A 19,234-nucleotide genomic window follows, 5' to 3' on the forward strand; every position below is an offset into this window, starting at 1 on the left:
TTCGATTCTCGAAGTTCATCAATATTTATCATATATACATTTTTCGCAAATATTAATGGCATGAAGTTATAACGGAACGTTAAACCGTCAAAATTTATGTATAATATTCATTATTAATTGCTATAATGCATAACATAAAGTTTTATCGTCCGTGTTAAAAAAAGGTCTTAATTTTACACAATAATATCGACAATAAAATTAATATTTAATAATAGATCCAAATAATAATAGCAATAAAATAATAATTATTATTGTTATTAAAATAATGGCGATAATAATAATATGATAGTGATGATGATGACGATGACGATGATGATGATGATGATGATGATGATGATGATGATGATGATGATGATGATGATGATGATGATGATGATGATGATGATGATGATGATGATAGTTGTGATGATGATGATGATGATGATAATAATAATAAAATGATAGTAATGAAAAAATATTAATCGGTAGTACGCTCACCATTGTTAAAAAAAATGTAAATGGAATGCACTATACACTGTTTATACAAATAACGATAAATTTGCAACAATTTGCGCAGAATAACAGAGCGTGACGTTGAATTCAATATTTCGCTTTTTTTTTGTTTCAAGCCTTCTTTCAAACGCGTAAACGAACGTATGAAAAATTGCTACGAAAAAAAGTGAAAAATAAAAGAAAAACCGGAACTTTCGTCACTTTAAAGCTTTTTTTTTATGTGTTCTCGCTCATAAAATCGTCCCTAATGAGACCCCCAAACGTTATTATTATAACTTCGTTGACTTTTTCATGCTCCCTGCTCTCTCGACGGCCTCAATGGTTCATTTCTATTTTGATGATCCTTCAACACTTTCATTGAATTTCCGTTTATGCTGTTTCTTCCTTTGTGGTAAAATCACGCGCGACCTTTACAAGGCCTTGGTTTTTTTTTCACTCTCCGCTTCCCCGATATACAGAGTCTTCAAGACATTTTTCGGGGTTGTCGTTTTTTTTTCTTATTTTTTTTTTTTAATATCCAAAGATATTTTCTCTGCGAGAAAGCTCCGTGGACTTGCTGCACCCCCCGCCTCATAGCTCTATCCTAAATTTTCGTAGATCGCGATTTAGCGGGCAATACGTGAAAGTCGTCGATTTAATCCACGGTCGATAAGTCAGATCGTGATCTCAGTTCTTTTCCGTTCGTTATCTTCCAACTTTGGTGGCGTTTTTTTTTGGTTCGCTGAACAACATCGGTAACTTTCGGCGGGATAATTCAGTGTTCGTTTGCTTGTTTATTCGATCGTTTATTTATTTACTTTCGTGCAATCGCGAACTCGCTTCGTCTTGAACCTCGATAAACGTATTTATATTTGTTTTTAAATATTTTTGTTTTATTATTAACATGTATATTTGTGCACACGTCGGCCTGAAAAACATACGAGCGAGAGCGGAAAGCTTTCAACGAGAAACTTGTTCTGTATTTTTCGTTATTGCTCTTCATCCGATCCCACGGAACGTTCTATCGTCATTGTTAAACTTTTCAACAGACGAGCTTCTGGTCGGAACACTTCGCGCATCTCTCCTTCTTTATGCCCTACTTCGGAGACTCGTGTGCGTGGGCGCTTTTTGTTTTTCTTTTTATTCTTGTTTTTCCGTTTATTTTTTCGCTCGCTCCGAGGCCTCGAATTTCACAAAGTGTAAACAGGCTCTGTGCGATGCGACGGCACGCAGTAACCGCTGTAAGTCTTTATCCCGAGCACACCCGAGTACGATCTCGCCGGAAGCGAACCCGGATCTGTATGACGCCTCGGACATCTGTGACCTTTTGGACATTGACACAACGGCGATGCGTTCACCTCCTCCAATTGCGAACTTCGCCTCTTGCGCACTGTGAATAATCTGCAGGGCTCTTTGTGCTGACATCTTAACCTCTGAATCGAAATAAAAAAGAACCGTCGTTATTTAACTGACTGACGAAATAATCATCCTCCAAAATCGATCGAAAAGCAAATCTCTTCAATCGTTCCGTATGCTCGTGAGGCTGAATTAAGGAGGGTGGATCACGAAATCAAAATAATCAGAATTTTATAAAATTGGGTGATAACATTCTATGGCATCAAGTATACAAATACAATTTTTTTCAAATTTTTTCACCACAAGGTTATTGAATAATTGAGCATTAAAATCGAAGTTATTGTGCATGAGATGTATAACTGTATATATGTAAACTCTATGCTTATACACGTGAACTTTAGTGTTGAATTACTCGAGAGCTATGTGGTAGAAAAATCTAAAAAAAATTATATTGTCTTATGTATTTTTAAAGAATACATTTACCAAATTTTATGAAATTCTTATCATTTTGAAATTGTTAATATTTTTAACATGGTTTAGCATGGCAACGTTGTATCGTCGTGATCCACCCTCCTTAACTATTGCAATACAATCAGCAATTTATTCTCCTTTTCAAGAGGTTTTATTTTCTAAACTTGTTATTTTTAAAATCTCAATGAAACGTCGGATTTTTCCATATATTGGCAAACTTAAATCGAAACTCACGCTTTGTGGGGAACAGGCAAAAGCGTAGATGAAACCTGGATTGCCCTCGGGTGACCTGTGAGGTTGTCGTCTCACGAGGTACGGAACGCTACCGGGTCTGCAACGACAGTGCACCCTTTGGACCGTCGCGTTCGCCGGTCCTCCGCCCGGAGCTAGAGTCCACGTAACGTCTCTGGAAAAGATGATCCCAAATGAGTGTTTTTCAAAATATCCCTCAATCCTGTGAAGGCAAACGAGATTATTATTGTTTTCGAGTAATCTGCGATTTAATCGACTTTGTGCATTGGCCTCGGCCTCTCGTAACCGACACTGATGAAATTTTGTCCGACAGCTCTATTCGCGCGTTCGTAGATGCTGCGAATTGTCAAGTATTATCCTCGCTGCTGATATTATACAGGTGGACTGTTAATTTTTTTCGTATTGGGACTGGAATTGATGAGATTTGCGGTTGACCCCGTTTTCATGCTCATCTAGTTTGATAGAAATTTCCCTCGGGGTGAATAACAGATCGAAGGGGAAGATAATAGCAAAACCAGGTAATCGCCTTACGTGTCCGGTCGAACAGACTTGCGGATGAACTTTTCACTTCATCCGACTTTTCTTTCTCTCTCTTTTATTTCACTTTTTTTGCATGTTTTCGCTCTAACGAGCAATCGTTGTCTCGACTAATAACGAATTCCACGTTTCCCCCCCGAGCTCATAGCAAAACCGAATTTTTCGCGTCGCGTTTTCTCGTCCTGCCTCAGTTTTTTTAATACGAGATACGGATACGCAGAACTCACTTGAAATAACGACAGATCGGCAATCTCTTAACGGGCTCGCATAACTTGTACTGTCGCGTCTTGTCGACGATAGTGTGACCGTCGTCGGCATGAAGGCTGCTCGGACAGGCACGTCCACCTGAACATCGGCACTGCCTCTCGACCCACGGTGCACCGTACAAATCAACCTTGCTACAGACCTCGCTACGATCCGAGCATTCCGGCAGTTCTTCTTCGCTCTCCTGCAACCAAAAATATCAAACAATTTTTTTTGCAATTCTTCATACGCCGTTAAAAAAACGAACAAACAAAGGTTTACTCCTAAATACAAATTTCACGGTTTCTTTCGTCTCGTACGCATGCGTAAGTGTTCGCGAAATCCTGCGGACGAGTAAAATCGCTAGAAATCGCTAGAAATCGTTGTAAATCGAGTACCTACGTAAATGCATAAAAATATAGTCGCGATAACGAAAATGAGGGAAATTATTTTGACGAGAATTATTGGAAACGTAAAATTTTTCATGCACGTCTCCGAGACATGGTTTTCTCGTTCAACGTTAATAATAAGAAGGCGCGAGAGGCGAAAGGGTGAAATAAATAAATTGGTCTGATTATCATGGTTGACCATCTGCGTTAAACGGTCTAAGAAAACGAAGAGAGAAAATACCGCGGTGAAGTCATGAATCATTGGTCTTGTTGGTGCAGTTGGGCATATCGCGACGAGAAGCTTGGGCAGCGTCCAATTTATTCGCATAGATGCGTGCGCTATGATTATCGTGGAAAACGTGAAACTGCCGTTGCATTTATGAGGAATAAATGGGAGCGAGAGAGATTCTTTCTCTTTTGACGCATTTATCGCGAACGCTACCGGGCTTAAGATCAAGTGAGAGTAACGAGCCACGAAGTATGAGTAAGAAAAATGTGAACGCGAGGGGAGAAGGTCCGTGGATGACTAGGAAGTAACGAAAAGTTTTGGAAAACCATGCATTACATCACTGCAATTGCAAGCAATTCTCGACTTCTCAAATTCCACTTTCTACGTAATCGTTCTCTCATAATATTTCGCCCCTCGACATCAGACGCTCTTGTTTCAACGGTATTTATTGCCTCGCTGTAACAATAAAATGAAACCAAATCCCCAATAGCAATGCAATATCTATATTTATGTTAATTAATTCCTCTCGTTACGCTCGATTTAAATAACGAACATGTTAGCTCGAGACTGTACGTGCGTATATGAGCAATTAAGAGTTGGCAAGAGAGAGCTAGCTCAAGACTGACTGTTGACTGCGAGTACTCTCAGCCATCACGCGGCCAATTGAAACTTTAATCAACAAATTAATGAAGCCTTATTCCCCCCTTTACCATTTGACTTATTCGCAGATGGAATTTACATTTGCAATCAAACGTTTTGTATATTATTCGAGCACGAATTACTCCACTTTTTTTTACCATTATTCGTTCGGATTTTATGGAAAATATAGAAAAATTCATTTCGAATTTCCTTCATTTCCATTACGGAAAATCATGGAGATCGAATGATCGATAGATTCTGGTCAAAATCGACAATCTGCGCAAGCTTATACAACGGGGCCGAGCCTTCGCATACTTGACGTTGACTGACGGCATTTACATCAGATATATACGTGCAGCTCCAGCCGACGATATGTATTAGCGGGTGAATGGATTTTGTGTCCAAGGATATGTAAAGCAACGTAACGAGGCACGTGGAGTGTGGGTGGCTGTTGAGGCGCTCAGCTCCACGTTTTATCATTATTATTACTTTTCATAAGAACAACAATATTATTATGCTCAAACGCGCGTACGTGCTCAAACGCATGTATGTCGAACACAAAATAAACCGATTACAGGGCGTTGTTTTCGCTCGTTTTCTACCTCAGAAAGGTTTCGAAGTACAGTGAGTTTTTCATTCTTATTATTTCCCTTTTCACCCCAGACTTTGGCGCACAAGTAACATTCTCACGTACGAAGAAAAAATCACGTTTCAGCGAAGTCCAAAACTTCATTTGTGGCTCACTCAACAACCATTTTTTTCTCTATATTTTAATGGAAGGTACGTGTTCAGACGTCAGTTTCGCAACCGGAAACCTAAAATTTGTGCATTTGTCAAACAATGCGAGCTGTTACAGCGGAAGCAAAAGTTTCATCGTCCGCAACTCCGATACGCGAAACTGCCGCGACTGCCGCCAACCTAAAGACCGGTCAAAGAAAGAAATTAATGAAAAGATGCCAATTACAAAATCCATAAGGTGTTGAGAGATTTTTATGGAGATTCAGGACTTGTTGATAATAATTCATGCAGAAAAGTTACCAAAGATGTCCGTCGCTAGGTAAACTAGTCTACGAAATTTATATAAAATGGCAGACGCCAGATTATTTATAACTTCAAAATGAAGGTATTTTTCCAAGTTTGAATGATTTTTTCGCCCCCGACCAGCAGCACTGGCTTCACTCGTGCCAGCAAGTGCCGGGACAGAGAGACATAATAAAATGCATTCAAAGAGTACACCACCAACTTTGAGAGTCCTGAACCGCCCATCGTGACGAGCGATGCAGGAATTCCAAACTTCCTGCCCTTCAAGACAAATATACTTTACGGGCATGTCATTTTCGTGCCGATCGGATGGCTAGGACAGCAGTCTTCTTTCTTTTGCTCGAACGAGAGGTGCACAGGCAAATTAGTGTCCGTGATGGTACACTGAAATATTGTTTGAATAGAGCTCTCGCTCTCTTCCCAAACGACAAGATCCGCTCTGCTCCTCCTGTATATATAAACGTCTTAGAGTGCGGAATAGCGGAAGTCTCTCCGTTGCCCGAGAATGAACCGGATGATCCCACTCCGTGAACCGACAATGGTGTGTATTTGCGTTCCTACGGTGCGTGCTGTACGTTTGTGCATGTATGTGTGTGTCTCTCTCTCTCTCTCTCTCTCTCTCTCTCTCTCTCTCTCTCTCTCTCTCTCTCTCTCTCTCTCTCTCTCTCTCTCTCTCTCTCTGTTGGCTGAGCAACGGAGACGGATTGCGATCGTATGAAGGACCACGTGGTTCTTGCATATCGTAGCTTCCTTAGCCCCGGAGAAACTCTTCGTGTATAAAAATTGAAGTATACCAAATGAGAGAGAGAGAGAGAGAAGGACGAAAGGGAAGAAGGAGCCAAGAAAAGAAGGAAGAGAATATATACACACTTGAAGAACGGATCAGAAGGAAGGGGGTGGACCACTCGCTCAAAAATCAAAACATCCTTCTCGACTGCTTCCTTTTTCTTCCTCTCATCTTTCTGTATCCCCCGCTCTACCTTCGTACTAAGCCTTATCCTTCCGAATACATTTTTACCTGTCCCCGGAAGTGAGCGAGCCTCCGATCCATTAAACTCGCTCGTAACGTCTCCGAAAAGCGAGAGAGGAATGGGATTAGAGTAATGATTTATCTCGTGGAGAGATTATCTCGGACGGGGGAAGTATAATTTATGGTTTGCCTCGTTCGTGGAGAGTGGTCGGTAAGTGTTGAAGTTTCGGGACTCCACGCTTTACCGGCGATTATAAAGACGCACGCAAAGAAAAAAGCAATTGTTTTCTGGCTATTGATTCACTTGGTAAATGTCGTGGATTCAAATATAGTTTTTATTTTTCATTCGGAAATTCGTGCGCGTTGCTCGTGACGATGTTTCTGAAAGGCCCTTTGGCCAAAAAAGAACGAGCGAATATAATCGGAGAAGGGTCCGTATTTCCTTCCTTCCTACTTCCTGCCATGAAACTTTTCAAAAGGGATTTTCGGATTATACCTTTCCTTCCTCTTTTTTCTCTTCCTTCTTTCGTTTTTCCGGTTCTCGTTAAGAACTCAATGGTGTTCTCCCTCCGAGATTTTTCCTGGGTTCGTTCCACGGCAGCGTCTATGAGGCATTCCATGCCAAACGACCGAGACCGTGACTCTCAACGTGTTTAATATTTTTGAGAATTATTCATCCATTTTTACGCACTGAACGGACTTTTATGGAATCCCTTTAGATTCTTATCGCAACGCCCATGAAGCTTATAAAATTTGAAAATTTTAAACAATATTTTTTTCAAGAGTTTCGTGGAAACAAGCTTTCAAAAATACAACAATTGATTTTCCTATCTTTTCACCACTCCTTAATCGAAAATATTTTCCTTCAAAAATATTCACCAAATTGTTAAATACACGTTTACACGTGTAAAATGATCTGGAGCTTGGAATATTTATGATTTCGATTGTTTGCGTGCTTCGAAGCCTGTCGGAGCCATTTTCTTCGGATGCAAAGAGTCAAGTATCTTGTGTAAAGTGTTTCTGCCCTTTTTGTATAGTTTTTTTTTCGTTAGACATTTTTTATGCATTCAGAATGGGTTTGGCAGCGTTGAAGCAAGCTTGGTGATTGGGATAAAAGTCGAAATATATTCCAAGAAACTTCTTTCAGTTACGTGCCAGTGGATAAAAAATATTGGTATCCCAAAAATGAGGGTTTGGACAATTGATTTCGGAATCTTTTGCCAAAAAATCTTTCGAGTTGGAAGTTTTTCGAGGAATCCGATCAACAGAATATTTCGCTAATCTTATTTGAGAAAAAGTACGAACGTGTTTTTCTCGATGGATTGACGAAACTGTTTGAAAACGATGATATTTGAAATCAGGACACCCTGTACAGAGGCAAAGTGCGCATTTACGATCATTCAAACGAGGTTACGAGTGACCGAGAAGGCGAAAGACACTTTTTTCTCTCTCATTTTTTTCTTCACAAAACTTCGAAGTCCACGTTTCCTCCGGAAGTTAGCCATTCGCCACGTTTAATTCAATGAACGGTTCTTTCGGTATATATTTTTCCTCTCCTCTCTTTCTCCGGTTCGTTCTACACAGTCAGGAGTTAATACCAGTCCGTTGGCACGAAGCATTTGCTTTTTTTTGGCAGTCACATCGAGCTCGCCACGTGCTGCTTCATTCATGGAAATTTTGCTCCTGATCTCGGCCCGGTGCTCATAGAAATGTGCATTTTAATGTATCTTGCAACTGTGCCTTTTATTGCACACTCTCTCTTTTTCTCCTTCGTTTCTATCGCGCTCGACCGGATTATTCACCTTACAATTTCGCAATACGTTTACGCACATAAATAAATAAATGAATGTACGGAAAGTTATGTGCAAAGTAAGCAGATTTCTCATCTCCGTGATCGCGCAGTTACCAAATTTTTCAAAAATAACTTTCATCGCACGATGCCATCGAAGAGAAGATCTCTTCGTTCCCAAATCTCAAATCGTCGTCAAAATCGAATAATTTCACAACGCCAATACGACGAAGCTGAATCGGTGCGCGTTGTTAGGTTCGGCCTACTTATAGGAGCGTTAATGGAAATACTTATTCATGAATATGCACGGTTTAGAGTTGCACCGAAGGCGTGAGTGTCATTTCGTCAATATTTAGACCGGAAATGAGGCTCTGGGTGGGGCATACATAATTATAGATCGATATATAATAATGATTCTCGCGATCGAATGATTTTTCCAGAGTTGCATAAAGTTCTGAGAGGCTCGTCTAATAAAAAATACAATCGACGAGCGACAGTAACCAGACCATTTTCGTTTACTCGCTATATATTTTATGATCATGTCGATTACAAATATGATGCGGGCGAGCAAATCCAGGCGCATATTGGCGAACATGATTTTCCGGCTTATTCGTTGTTATAGTCGATCTATAATATTAAAGTCTTGGTCGAGGTTGATACGAGCGAGCAGAGAGCGGACAGAAATCGCGGAGGACACGCGGGGCTCATAACACTTTCCAATGCGTTCGCCCTCGCAGCTTTCACTACCTTTACGTAGGAAGAAAATCACGTGTTTGCCAACAATATTTCAATGTATGTATAATTGATTGAGCACGGGTGTGCGAACGTAAATTATTTCCATAACGCCGGTTAATCCCTTTCAATCCGTTTATCCGTGAGTGTTCTCGGTAATTATGAAAATTCGATTCATTTTTGAGAAACCATGCGTGCGTCGCTCCATGCGCACCAACAATAATATATTTCCATACTCGGCAATTCTTCAGTCGAAACATTGGTCAAACGTCCGTTTGTTTCGTGTAATGTTCCTTTATATTTCTTGAGGTACACACGTGTTACACAAAGTGACGAAAATTACTGGGGGCTGTATACGTGTAAAAGGCAAACAGCGAGATTGAATAAAATGCCGGGAGGCTTTTCACCCACCCACACGAGCACTCGCATACTTTTCTTTCATATTGATATACGTATATAAACGCGAAGAGTGCCAAGCAAAAGAACATCAGTTCGCGTCTCAAACCTCTTTCCTCCCTCCGCACGGATCTCGCTTCGTAACAACTCCATTCAGAGGTTGTCAATCCAGTCAATGAGGCAATCACGTACGTCCTGTCCCCGGTTTCCAGTCCATCTGCGACTACACACATCTTCTGTGTGCACAAATTGCATCAAAATCTTTTTTTCTTCAATGCACTCTCTTCTCGAGAAGAACATTCACTTTATTCGATGATAAAGAGAAATGATGCACTATTTTCATGGGACTCGTAAAATTCTCGATTTCCGGACTCCAATCGAGAGCTAATTAGCGCCACTTTCATTACGATAATCATAAAATAACCGATGTGTTTGACTGGCCGTTTACAAACCTTTATTCTCTCGAGTCTCATCAGTTCTAAGTCTATTTCAAGCCCGCCAAGGCTCTCGGGGAAGAATCATTCTTGGAATAACGCTTGGTATAAATGAAAATAGGAGGATAAAAACGAAGGAAAATATCGAGTTGAAAAGGATAATAGAAAGATGAAAAGGACGAGAAGAACGAGACAAAATAAATTAGCAAGTAAAAACAATGAAACAAAGGAGCGGCGAATAAGAAGAAAAAATTAGTTATTGTTACAAATACGTGAAGAAATTTACGAGCGAAGACAGAATTTGAAAAACAGACACGAGATGATCCTTGTACTCGATCGTAAATTGATAGAGCGAGAGAGGAAAGAAGGAGCTGGAATCGTGTTCAACGGCACGTGCCATAACGCGAACGAGCAAAGTTCACATTTTGCCACGTGTTTGTCATACGAATGAACGCAAATTCACGTGCGTTTGTCATTTTCGACTCACTCTTGAGAGAGAAAAAATGAATCCATCAAATTTCCTTCGAATCGAACAGCAAACATTTATTTTATTGGGCAAACAGCTCGAACAACGTCAATACCAATATAACACGAGGCGTAAAATTTATCCACTTCGAGCAAAGGATATTGATGTGTTTGTTTATTTGAATTGTCCAGTTTCAAAGAACCCTGTAATTCGTTTCGCTTCACTATCCATCGTTTCTGTTTTAATCAACTATTTTAAATTGCGAACAAAACGAACGCGAAAATCAACAACACACAGCGAAATAACGGGTCGTTACGAAAAAACAGATCGATAACGTCATTAAAAAATGCTGCAAATAAAAATTTGCAAATTGCTTCCTCAAGATGGTCAAGATGCACGATGCTCAAAGCTTACTCTATGAGGTGCTATATTTTTCATTTTGGCTTCCTCATAGAGTAAGCTTTGGGCATCGTGCATCTTGACCATGTTGAGGAAACAATTTGCAAATTTTCATTTGCAGCATTTTTTTTTTGTATACAAGGAAATAATGTATTTTCTCTACCTTCTTTTACGAACTTTAATTTATTTCTTTGTTTAAATACATAAAAAACAACTTAATGACGAGCCATCAGAAAAAACAGTTTGCAACTTTCAATTTTCATCGTTTTTCTATTTACATTGAAATTAAATAATTTCAACAACTTTGCTGAAAAGTATAGAGAAAGTACAGACTTATACACAAATCTTACAAAATTTCCAAAAATTGAAGCGGTTAGACGATTTTTTGAAAAAATTTCAAAACGTCATCATATTCGTATTCTTTTTCAAATTCTGATAAAATTATCAGAGAATGAAAAGCTTGTATAGATTAACATCTGTGCAAAACGGTAGCCCTGTATCTCAAACCGTTTCTGAGTTATAAACGTTTGAATTTTGCAATACCATAACACACACACACACACATACACATACACATCCGGACATTTTTTCTAGATACGATTTTTCGATGTTTTGGAACATTTTGAGCACATTGACATTGAAAACTGGAAAAAAAATGTTTCATCGTCACAAAGCTTCCTCTATGAGAAAGCAAAACAATGCAACTCATTCGCGTGTAAAATATTAGCTGAACGTATGAAATATTCTTGATCACAGATTTTTGTCTTTTGGACATACTTCGAGCATACATCATTGACACGTCCAAGGAGCAAATAGGGGAAAAAATTGGAAAACATCCGTTGAATGAGTTGGCGCGGAATGTTCCTTATGTAAACGTAAGTTGCGAGTGAAGACCTATGTGCTCAATGGACGAATGTAAGATAGTAAGTTAGTTGTAAAAGGGAGAATATCAATGGAGCGAGAAGAGAAGGAGAGAGAATAAAGTGTATGGAGAGGAAAGTATAGTGTACGAGGTATGAATGAGAGCGAAGGAATGAATGAACGAAGGAAGAATGAAAAATGTGTACAACGAGCCAGGAGAGCGATAGAAGCTTTTTCGTATATGCACACATTCAAAAAATACTTATACGTATAGAAAATATGACGCGAAGGGACCTGGAGAGGGATGGAAAAAGCGAGAAAGAGCATCTTTCCTTACGAGTCCGATGTATATGTGTATATAAGAGTGTTTGTCCGTTCGGTATCCTTGGCGAAGGCACCATGAGTAGTAGGAGCAGCATGAGCAGCTCGGAGAATTGAAACGGTGGCAGTAAACTAAAATGGAATAATAGCGAAGGACCGGAAGGGCCTCGAGGAACGATCCGGAAGTTCTCACGAGTCTCTCGCTTCTCCCACGACCGCAACGAACATGACACCTGGCACTCGGTAGTTTATACATCTATGTACGTATATACATCGCAGTGGCTGTCCCTGTATTTTTGTAGATCGCACATGCATCATCGGAGGAAGAGCGAGAGTCGAGAAAAGGCCCGGCGAGTGAGGAAAACGGAGATGAAATGATTCGCGTTTATGTTTGAATAGGAAAACGAAAATGACGTAAGAAAACATCGAGAAAGTGAATTACTCTGCTCCAGAGGCCGACTAACCCAACAAGTTTCTAATACCTTCACGAAATGGGATGCTGCCAAACAGAGCAAGGGAGAAAAGTTCACCCTCGATCTGCTCTTACTGCGTTTTTCATTTCAACTCGTGCACATGTGTATTCGTAGGAACGTGTATCTGATGCCAGGAAACCGGTACATTCGTATTGATGCCGGAGCCTCGAATGGCTCTTCACAATAATTTATGTTTTTCAGGCTTCTCGTTACATGCCAGGATTTAAACCACACACGTTGATACACTGAGAAAAAAATGGTTGATTCAATAGCAATTGATGTTATTGGGAGGATTGATTTTATTCTTCATTCAAGTCCAATGTTTTCGGAGATAATAAATCTGTAGTTTGATCTTAAACAATTTTGGTCATTCAATCATTTTTAACCTTGTAATGATCGTATATTTTATTGGCACCTCGTAATGCCACATTTCGTTGTTCCAATGACCTTTTTTTTCAGTGTATATCACGATACATATTCAGTGCAATTATTCTTTTTGCATAAATCAACACACCGTTCAATAAATCGATGTCTGGCCATTCTCATTTTTCGTACGGAAAATTTCAGTTTGTTTTAACTTGCAGATGCTGCAAGTTAAAATTCAGGATCAATTGAGAGCTGAAATAAATGTTTTTTTTTAAATCTCCTTGCGTACTGCACAACTTAAACTTTATCAATGGCGAACAAAGAGGCAGGATAAGTGCGAAGGTTTGTCGTCACGTAGAACAGGGGCGCCGTAAGATTGAAAAAAGCGCGACAGAGAAGCCGAAGAAAGAATGCCGAGGAGAAAAAAAATCTGAAAGTCGTCGTTGTAACGAGAGATAGGAATCTCGTGGGGGGAGTCGCGCAAAACATACGAAATATTGAAGGATCGCGGGCGCCATAAGCGCCAACTACATTCCAGTCTATACAGAACTTCAACACACACACACACACACACACACACACACACACATATATAAAATAACGCTTAGACTGTGGCGAGTCAGAAGGGAAAAATACAAAGGAGGTGGAGAGAAGGAACGAAATGAAGAATCGATCGTCTTCGGACCGGCATAAAGTCGTTCGAGATGGTGTTCTCTTGCTATCTCTCTTGCGAACTCGGTGTACTCGTTATGAATGGATCGCATCTCCTTTCCTCGCCGTCCGCCGTCTCTCCACCTCTCTCTTTCTCTCTCTCTCTCGGATTCTCTTTCCCGAGGCACATGAAGAAAACCACCACACGAGAACAGGCGCGAAATCGCGCCTGTTCTCGCTCGCGTTCCTATCTGCGAGAGACTCGGATCTCTCTCTCTCTCTCTCTCGCCACGATCTCTCTTGAATCGCGACAGGTCGGAGAGAACGTCGAGTGGGCGCCACTCGCGTAGCTCCAGGCCACATTTTTACTCTTATATCACGAGTCGCTTGCCATCTTCTCGATCCTTGCAATCTCGAGCTGGACCAAAAGCAACAGCATCCGTCCCCACTCCCTTGCCCAGTAATGTGCACACAACTCCCCCTTTATTCACTTTGCTATTTACTTCGCTTCTTCTCCTCTCTCTCTCTCTCTCTTTCGTCCTACTTCTATTTACTTATTTCCGTTCAGGATTTACGCCGGGATCTACGAGAATCGCGAGACACATACAGCCCCAACATGTTCTATTACTATGTACTCAATATTTCTATATATATTTATGCGCATGTGTCTTTGAGTACAATTTATGTAGTCGGAGAAACGGTCATCAATTGATCTTCTCTCGTTTCTCTGATCTCTCATTTTTCCGATGCTTCTTATTTTTAAGGTATTTATATAACTGGGAAATAAACGTGCAAATTCGCGTGCGGACTCTGCTTTTCTCGCTGCAGCGTCTAAATCAAATCTCTCTCTTCTGTCCTGGCCTCTTCTACCTCTGATTCCTGTTCCTCGACCTCTTCTGCTTCTGCCTCTTGCGCCTTAACGTCGGCCACTTTCACCTATTCTTTTCTGCCTATGCCTTGACCTCTGTCTTTCCTTCTGCCTCTCTACCTCGACCTTTTTAACCTCAACCTTTTATGCCTCTGTGTCTTCTGCTCCTGGCTTTTTCCACCTCTGCATCTGCCCCTGCCTCCGCCTGCAACTTTTTATACTCTTATCACTGTAAAAACTGTTTTGCCAACTTATTTCTAACAATGTCCAGGAGAGTCGTGACATCTACCATTTTGCAATATTTGTGTGCACATTCGTCGTCAGCGAGAGTCCGAAATCCCCCGAACTTTCGATCTCATCAAACAATTATTCGAATCTCAATTTTCAAATTTTTAGTCCACATTCATCGTAATTTGATAGTTTTCATCTGTAATATTGTACTTTCGTTGCTAAGCACAAACCACACCATTTTTTTCCTGTCGCTGTGATCATATTAATTAAGATCAAGCAAGAAGTTAGCTGCCCATCCGTTGACCAATCGCGCAGACACCGAATCAACTGAGGAGAATCGAACTTCCAATTCGATATTCGATAGCCCATGAAGAATTTTTAATCGAGGCATTACGAATGGCCTACACGCATCATAAATACAATAAGCAGCAAATGGTTTCAAAACAGCGATTTTTTCTTGTTTTTCTATTTGCGTTCGTATGTACGCAGATACATGCATGGTGAAACGATTAAAATTTCGCAAAAATAATGCTTCAACGTTTTATAGGCGTTAGTTATTTCACCTACTTTATGACTTTCCCCAGCCTCCGCCGTTATGTTTTTATACCCACAGAAATATATGCGTTTATGAGAGTTTCGTGCCAATCCGATTGATGACTGTAGCATTTTTATTATTCTTACTCTTTCATCTTACCCAAACTTGTCTTTTATTTGATATAGTTCGACCTCTGATGCATTTCGAAAACACAATTTGAATAGCCAATAATGACGATAATGATGATGGTCCACGCCGTTGATTTAGCTGATCGTCGTATCATTATTTCGATCTTTTTCTAATTATTATTTCAGCCGTTGATATAGTATTACTAAATTTTTATTACACCGAATATTTCGTGGGCGTCTGAATGCGTGCTCGTTGACGTTCCCTCGATTACATGGAGCAACGAGTTTGTCGTTAAAGGCTAAAAAAGGCGCGGTAGACACGAGGACTGCTAGTCGGCGTGTCGGCGCACGAGGTGCGGGCGGTGGATCGAATTTCTATGATCGAAAATCGAGAAATCGTTGCGCTACTTGTGAGATTTGTCTGGAAAATGTATTCTTTTTCCATTGAAATTTGGATGATTTTGAAAAAAGATATGAAAATGCCACGAATCAACGTCAACGTCGGAGATTCTCGAACCTCGATCGCGATTTCTTTGAAGCCTTTTTTGAGGGTTGAGAAAGTAAACAACTGCGGCATTATAATCATAAATTAAAGTGGAAAAGGTCAGATGCGTGGTGGTCGAAAGTATAATAGAAATTAGATTATCCGATCAAAAGTTATGCGATGAAAATAAGTCGATGAATGAATCAATCGAATGACAAAAAAATAATCAACTCACCCCAATTTGATAAAGCACCCTCGGCTCTTGATGCGGCCTCCGGTGTTTTTTGCTGTCGATAAGATCGATCTCGATCGCGGCATCCTGAAACTCGTGGAGCTCGGCGAGATACCGACTCTCGTCGAGTGACAGATATTCGTTTAAAAATTCTTCGCCCGCTTCGTCGAGCTCGACACCGAGAAGACTCGATCTCGTTCTCGTTATCGTCAAACTGATCAAAAGTACGATCAATCTGATAATCTTTATTGTCACTTTTTGACACTTCATTTTACGATTCGTATAAATGAATTTCTCGCAATCCTTCTGATCGTTCTCCTCAACGGGTTTTCTTCAGCACCGACTTTTCGATACCGCGAAATATCAAAACCGGCGAAATGATTTTGCGGGGCTGATAAACATTTACTAATCAGGCGCTATCGTTACCGGCTTAATGTCGGAGCTGGCGAGCCTTTACACCGCATAATATTATCCGTGTTGGTGGACAAGTCGAGGATCACATAACACTTGTTTCGCCGGGACGACCGAGCAGCCGTCTATCGCTCTTTTGTGGCTTCGACCAATAAATATATGCTTTTTAAGCCAATCTATCAGCGTATATATAAATACAGCTTATATAATTATGTTATAAAACAAACAAGATCGAGAGTCTCGTATAATCGCACCTGAGACCCGAGAGTATCGTCTGTTGGGAGAAAAGCAAACATTAACGACGATAAAACTTGTGAAGCACAGCCCGCTGGAGAAACCCCTCTCGATAACTGTCAATTATTTAAAGTCCATCTTATTACGATTTGTCGATCTTTCCAATCGGTACTTGGCAAATCCATAAACGCTGGTCTGCTCTTCTCGAGTGAAAAAAAGGAGCAGAACCGATGGACGTCTCAAAATGTCGAAAATGTATTTCACGATTTGTGGAAACGTTGAGATATTTCGTTGGATATTTTTCGCGGGAGAAAATAATGAGCACTGAGCACTTGAGAGGGTTTGGTAAGAAGACACTTTTCACAAGGGATCGAAAAATAATTTGGATTTCTCGGTTGATGAGAGCAAGAACGCTGATCGCTATCGTGTCCGGTGTGTTTTTCGCACTGGCTTTCGAAAATTCGTACAGTATTTAGTTGATTTTGTTTATTCGCTTGTTCGAGTTGGCTCGAAAGACTCGAATGACTCGGATGACTCGTGGCCGAGTATAGTAGGTGAATGCCGGGCGTAGAATGGCGCCCACGGGGTACACGAAGGTATGCTGTGCGGTGAACTGGTCTCTTAGACGAGAGGCAAAGCATGAATGGGTGCCCCCACCCTTTCCTTCTCTTTCTCTGTCTCTCTCTTTTTTTCTTGCTCGCTCGTTGCCTCGTTTCCCTCCCTCGAAGTCCCTTAAGATCGAGTCTCCTTTTCTTCTCCCTCGCTTTCTCTCTCTTCAAAGCTTCGGCGAGCCCCACTCCTTCCTTTTTTCTCACTCCCGTAGGCTCCCTAGGAAACCCGAAGGAAAGAGGGAGAGACCAGCAGAATTTTATGTGCTCATCTCGTTCTCTCTCGAAGGTTCTTCCTCTCTCCAGGTCTTTTACAATGTACACGAAACAGCATCAGTTTCCTTCTCCCTCGCACTCTCTCCATTAAACTCCATCTTTGTTTCTCTTTCTTGCTTGTCCGTCTTATTGCTCGGCCAGGTGGGGAGTTCAACGTCGCCTTCCGCGCCCGCGGCGTTTTTCATTCTCCTTCTCCTCCTTCCCGAGATCTTCAACTCGCTCTCTCGCTCTCCAGCATCGCATACGTTCACAAATACCTGTGTATTGAGAACTCCGAGGCATTATGGCCTCTCGTTCATTCATTAAACTCACTTCCAACGCCCTTTTCATACTCAGCTCAATAATAATAAAATAAATATATATGAAAGAAGTAAACGGGAGGGAGAGAAAAATACTATGAAGAATGAGAGGACCTGATTCTTTCGAGGGCCATTTCATACCTTTACCTCCGCTGCAGGTTTACTGCCGCTGTTCCAAGCACAGGTTGGTTGTCTCTCCACCACTCCATCTCCTTCCGCGCGGAGGAGAGATCGTCCAAGAACGTCTACTATGTACCACATATACGTTATATATTATGCCTATACACATGTAAACCTCCTCTCACCGAGTTCAACCTACACGGCAAAACATTCTGAGGCCAGCCAGCTGAAGAACATTTCTATCTCACTCCCTCCCCACCTCCTCCTCCTCCTCCTCCTCCTCCTCCTACTTCTTCTTTCGTCATATATACATGCGTGTTTGCAACCACACACGTGTTACGTATACCTTTGAGCCAACATCATTCGTGTCTTTGCGTTTTTCCATGAACTACGTACTCACGAAAAGCACCTTAAATATATATATATAGGTGTATATTTATTTCTTTGTTCTTACACATTGCTGCGTTCACCTATACACGTACATGAGTGTATTCTTAACCCCATGTACACCGGAGGAGACCTACGGGGTTACGTGTACATAAAGTAGCATGTAAACTCGAGACTTATATAGGCGTTTACGTATGGTTAAGTCCATTGGAGGGCGAGGAAGTCGCAACCGTCGTCCACCTCTTCTACTTCGTATTTTTATTATTTTCAATCTCCTCTTTTCCTTATTCTCCTTCTTCCTATTTTTTTTGTTCACTATTTTTGTAATTCTTCTGGATTTTTCTCTTCCCCTTGTTGTTATGGAATAAACCTGAAATACAGCATGGATGATGTCAAAAAAAACTAGGGACGAGTACATTTGTGCTCTGTGGGCAGCAGTCACCTGTGAAATCATGGAAATCAATGCTTGTAAGACTTTCAATTCAAGAAACAAAACGTTGACGAATAAATGCAGAAATTGCCAAGCACATCGGCATTATGAATAAAAATAAATCATAAAAGTTTAAAAATTGGACGCAACAAATTACAACGACAAAATATTAGAAAAACAAATTGCGACCAAGAACATTCGGATCGCAAAAATTTCAATAAAAAAATTATAAACCACTTACTCTCGACCTTCGAATTCATGAGTATAAAATCAATGAAAAAACGCACTTGATTTATGTCAATAACTTTTCTCTCACACTCACAACCACGATTCTCAGAATTTTTCATCCATTTTCACCGTTTATTGCGATCTATTCAACGTGTTTTAAGGGTGTGCATTGGACAATCCTACACCTCGGATTGAAATGCAGCGCGTCAGAATACATAGCATCGGCTCTAGTCAAATGTACGGATCATTTTTTTTGTCTGGCGATGTAACGAGTGAA

General features: G+C 40.7%; 2 protein-coding genes across 5 annotated transcripts in view; one reads left to right on the forward strand and one right to left on the reverse strand.

Annotated features, from left to right (window-relative positions):
* The window catches only part of LOC122412081 (elongation factor-like GTPase 1), a 109,968-nt gene that overhangs the window by 72,263 nt on the left and 18,471 nt on the right, over window positions 1-19,234 (forward strand). The window lies entirely within an intron of this gene.
* aos (protein argos) lies at window positions 893-17,205 on the reverse strand. Its single transcript, XM_043421370.1, has 4 exons — window positions 15,968-17,205; window positions 3,315-3,535; window positions 2,533-2,704; window positions 893-1,904 (listed from the first exon to the last, which is right to left on the reverse strand). Exons 1-4 carry the CDS (start codon window positions 16,232-16,234, stop codon window positions 1,662-1,664), a joined length of 903 nt encoding a protein of 300 aa, XP_043277305.1. The 5' UTR covers window positions 16,235-17,205; the 3' UTR covers window positions 893-1,661.

The sequence above is a fragment of the Venturia canescens genome, chromosome 6 (assembly GCF_019457755.1).
Source record: "Venturia canescens isolate UGA chromosome 6, ASM1945775v1, whole genome shotgun sequence".
Lineage (NCBI taxonomy): Eukaryota > Metazoa > Arthropoda > Insecta > Hymenoptera > Ichneumonidae > Venturia > Venturia canescens.

What these genes read in the sequence shown, in the direction of transcription:
- aos (XM_043421370.1), bottom strand. Translation starts at nt 16,234, where the DNA reads ATGAAGTGTCAAAAAGTGACAATAAAGATTATCAGATTGATCGTACTT. An exon ending in CCGATCTGTCGTTATTTCAA is followed by an intron (nt 2,705 to 3,314) that starts GTGAGTTCTGCG and finishes CATCTTTTCCAG; the next exon opens with AGACGTTACGTGGACTCTAG. An exon ending in TTGCCTGTTCCCCACAAAGC is followed by an intron (nt 1,905 to 2,532) that starts GTGAGTTTCGAT and finishes ATTTCGATTCAG; the next exon opens with AGGTTAAGATGTCAGCACAA.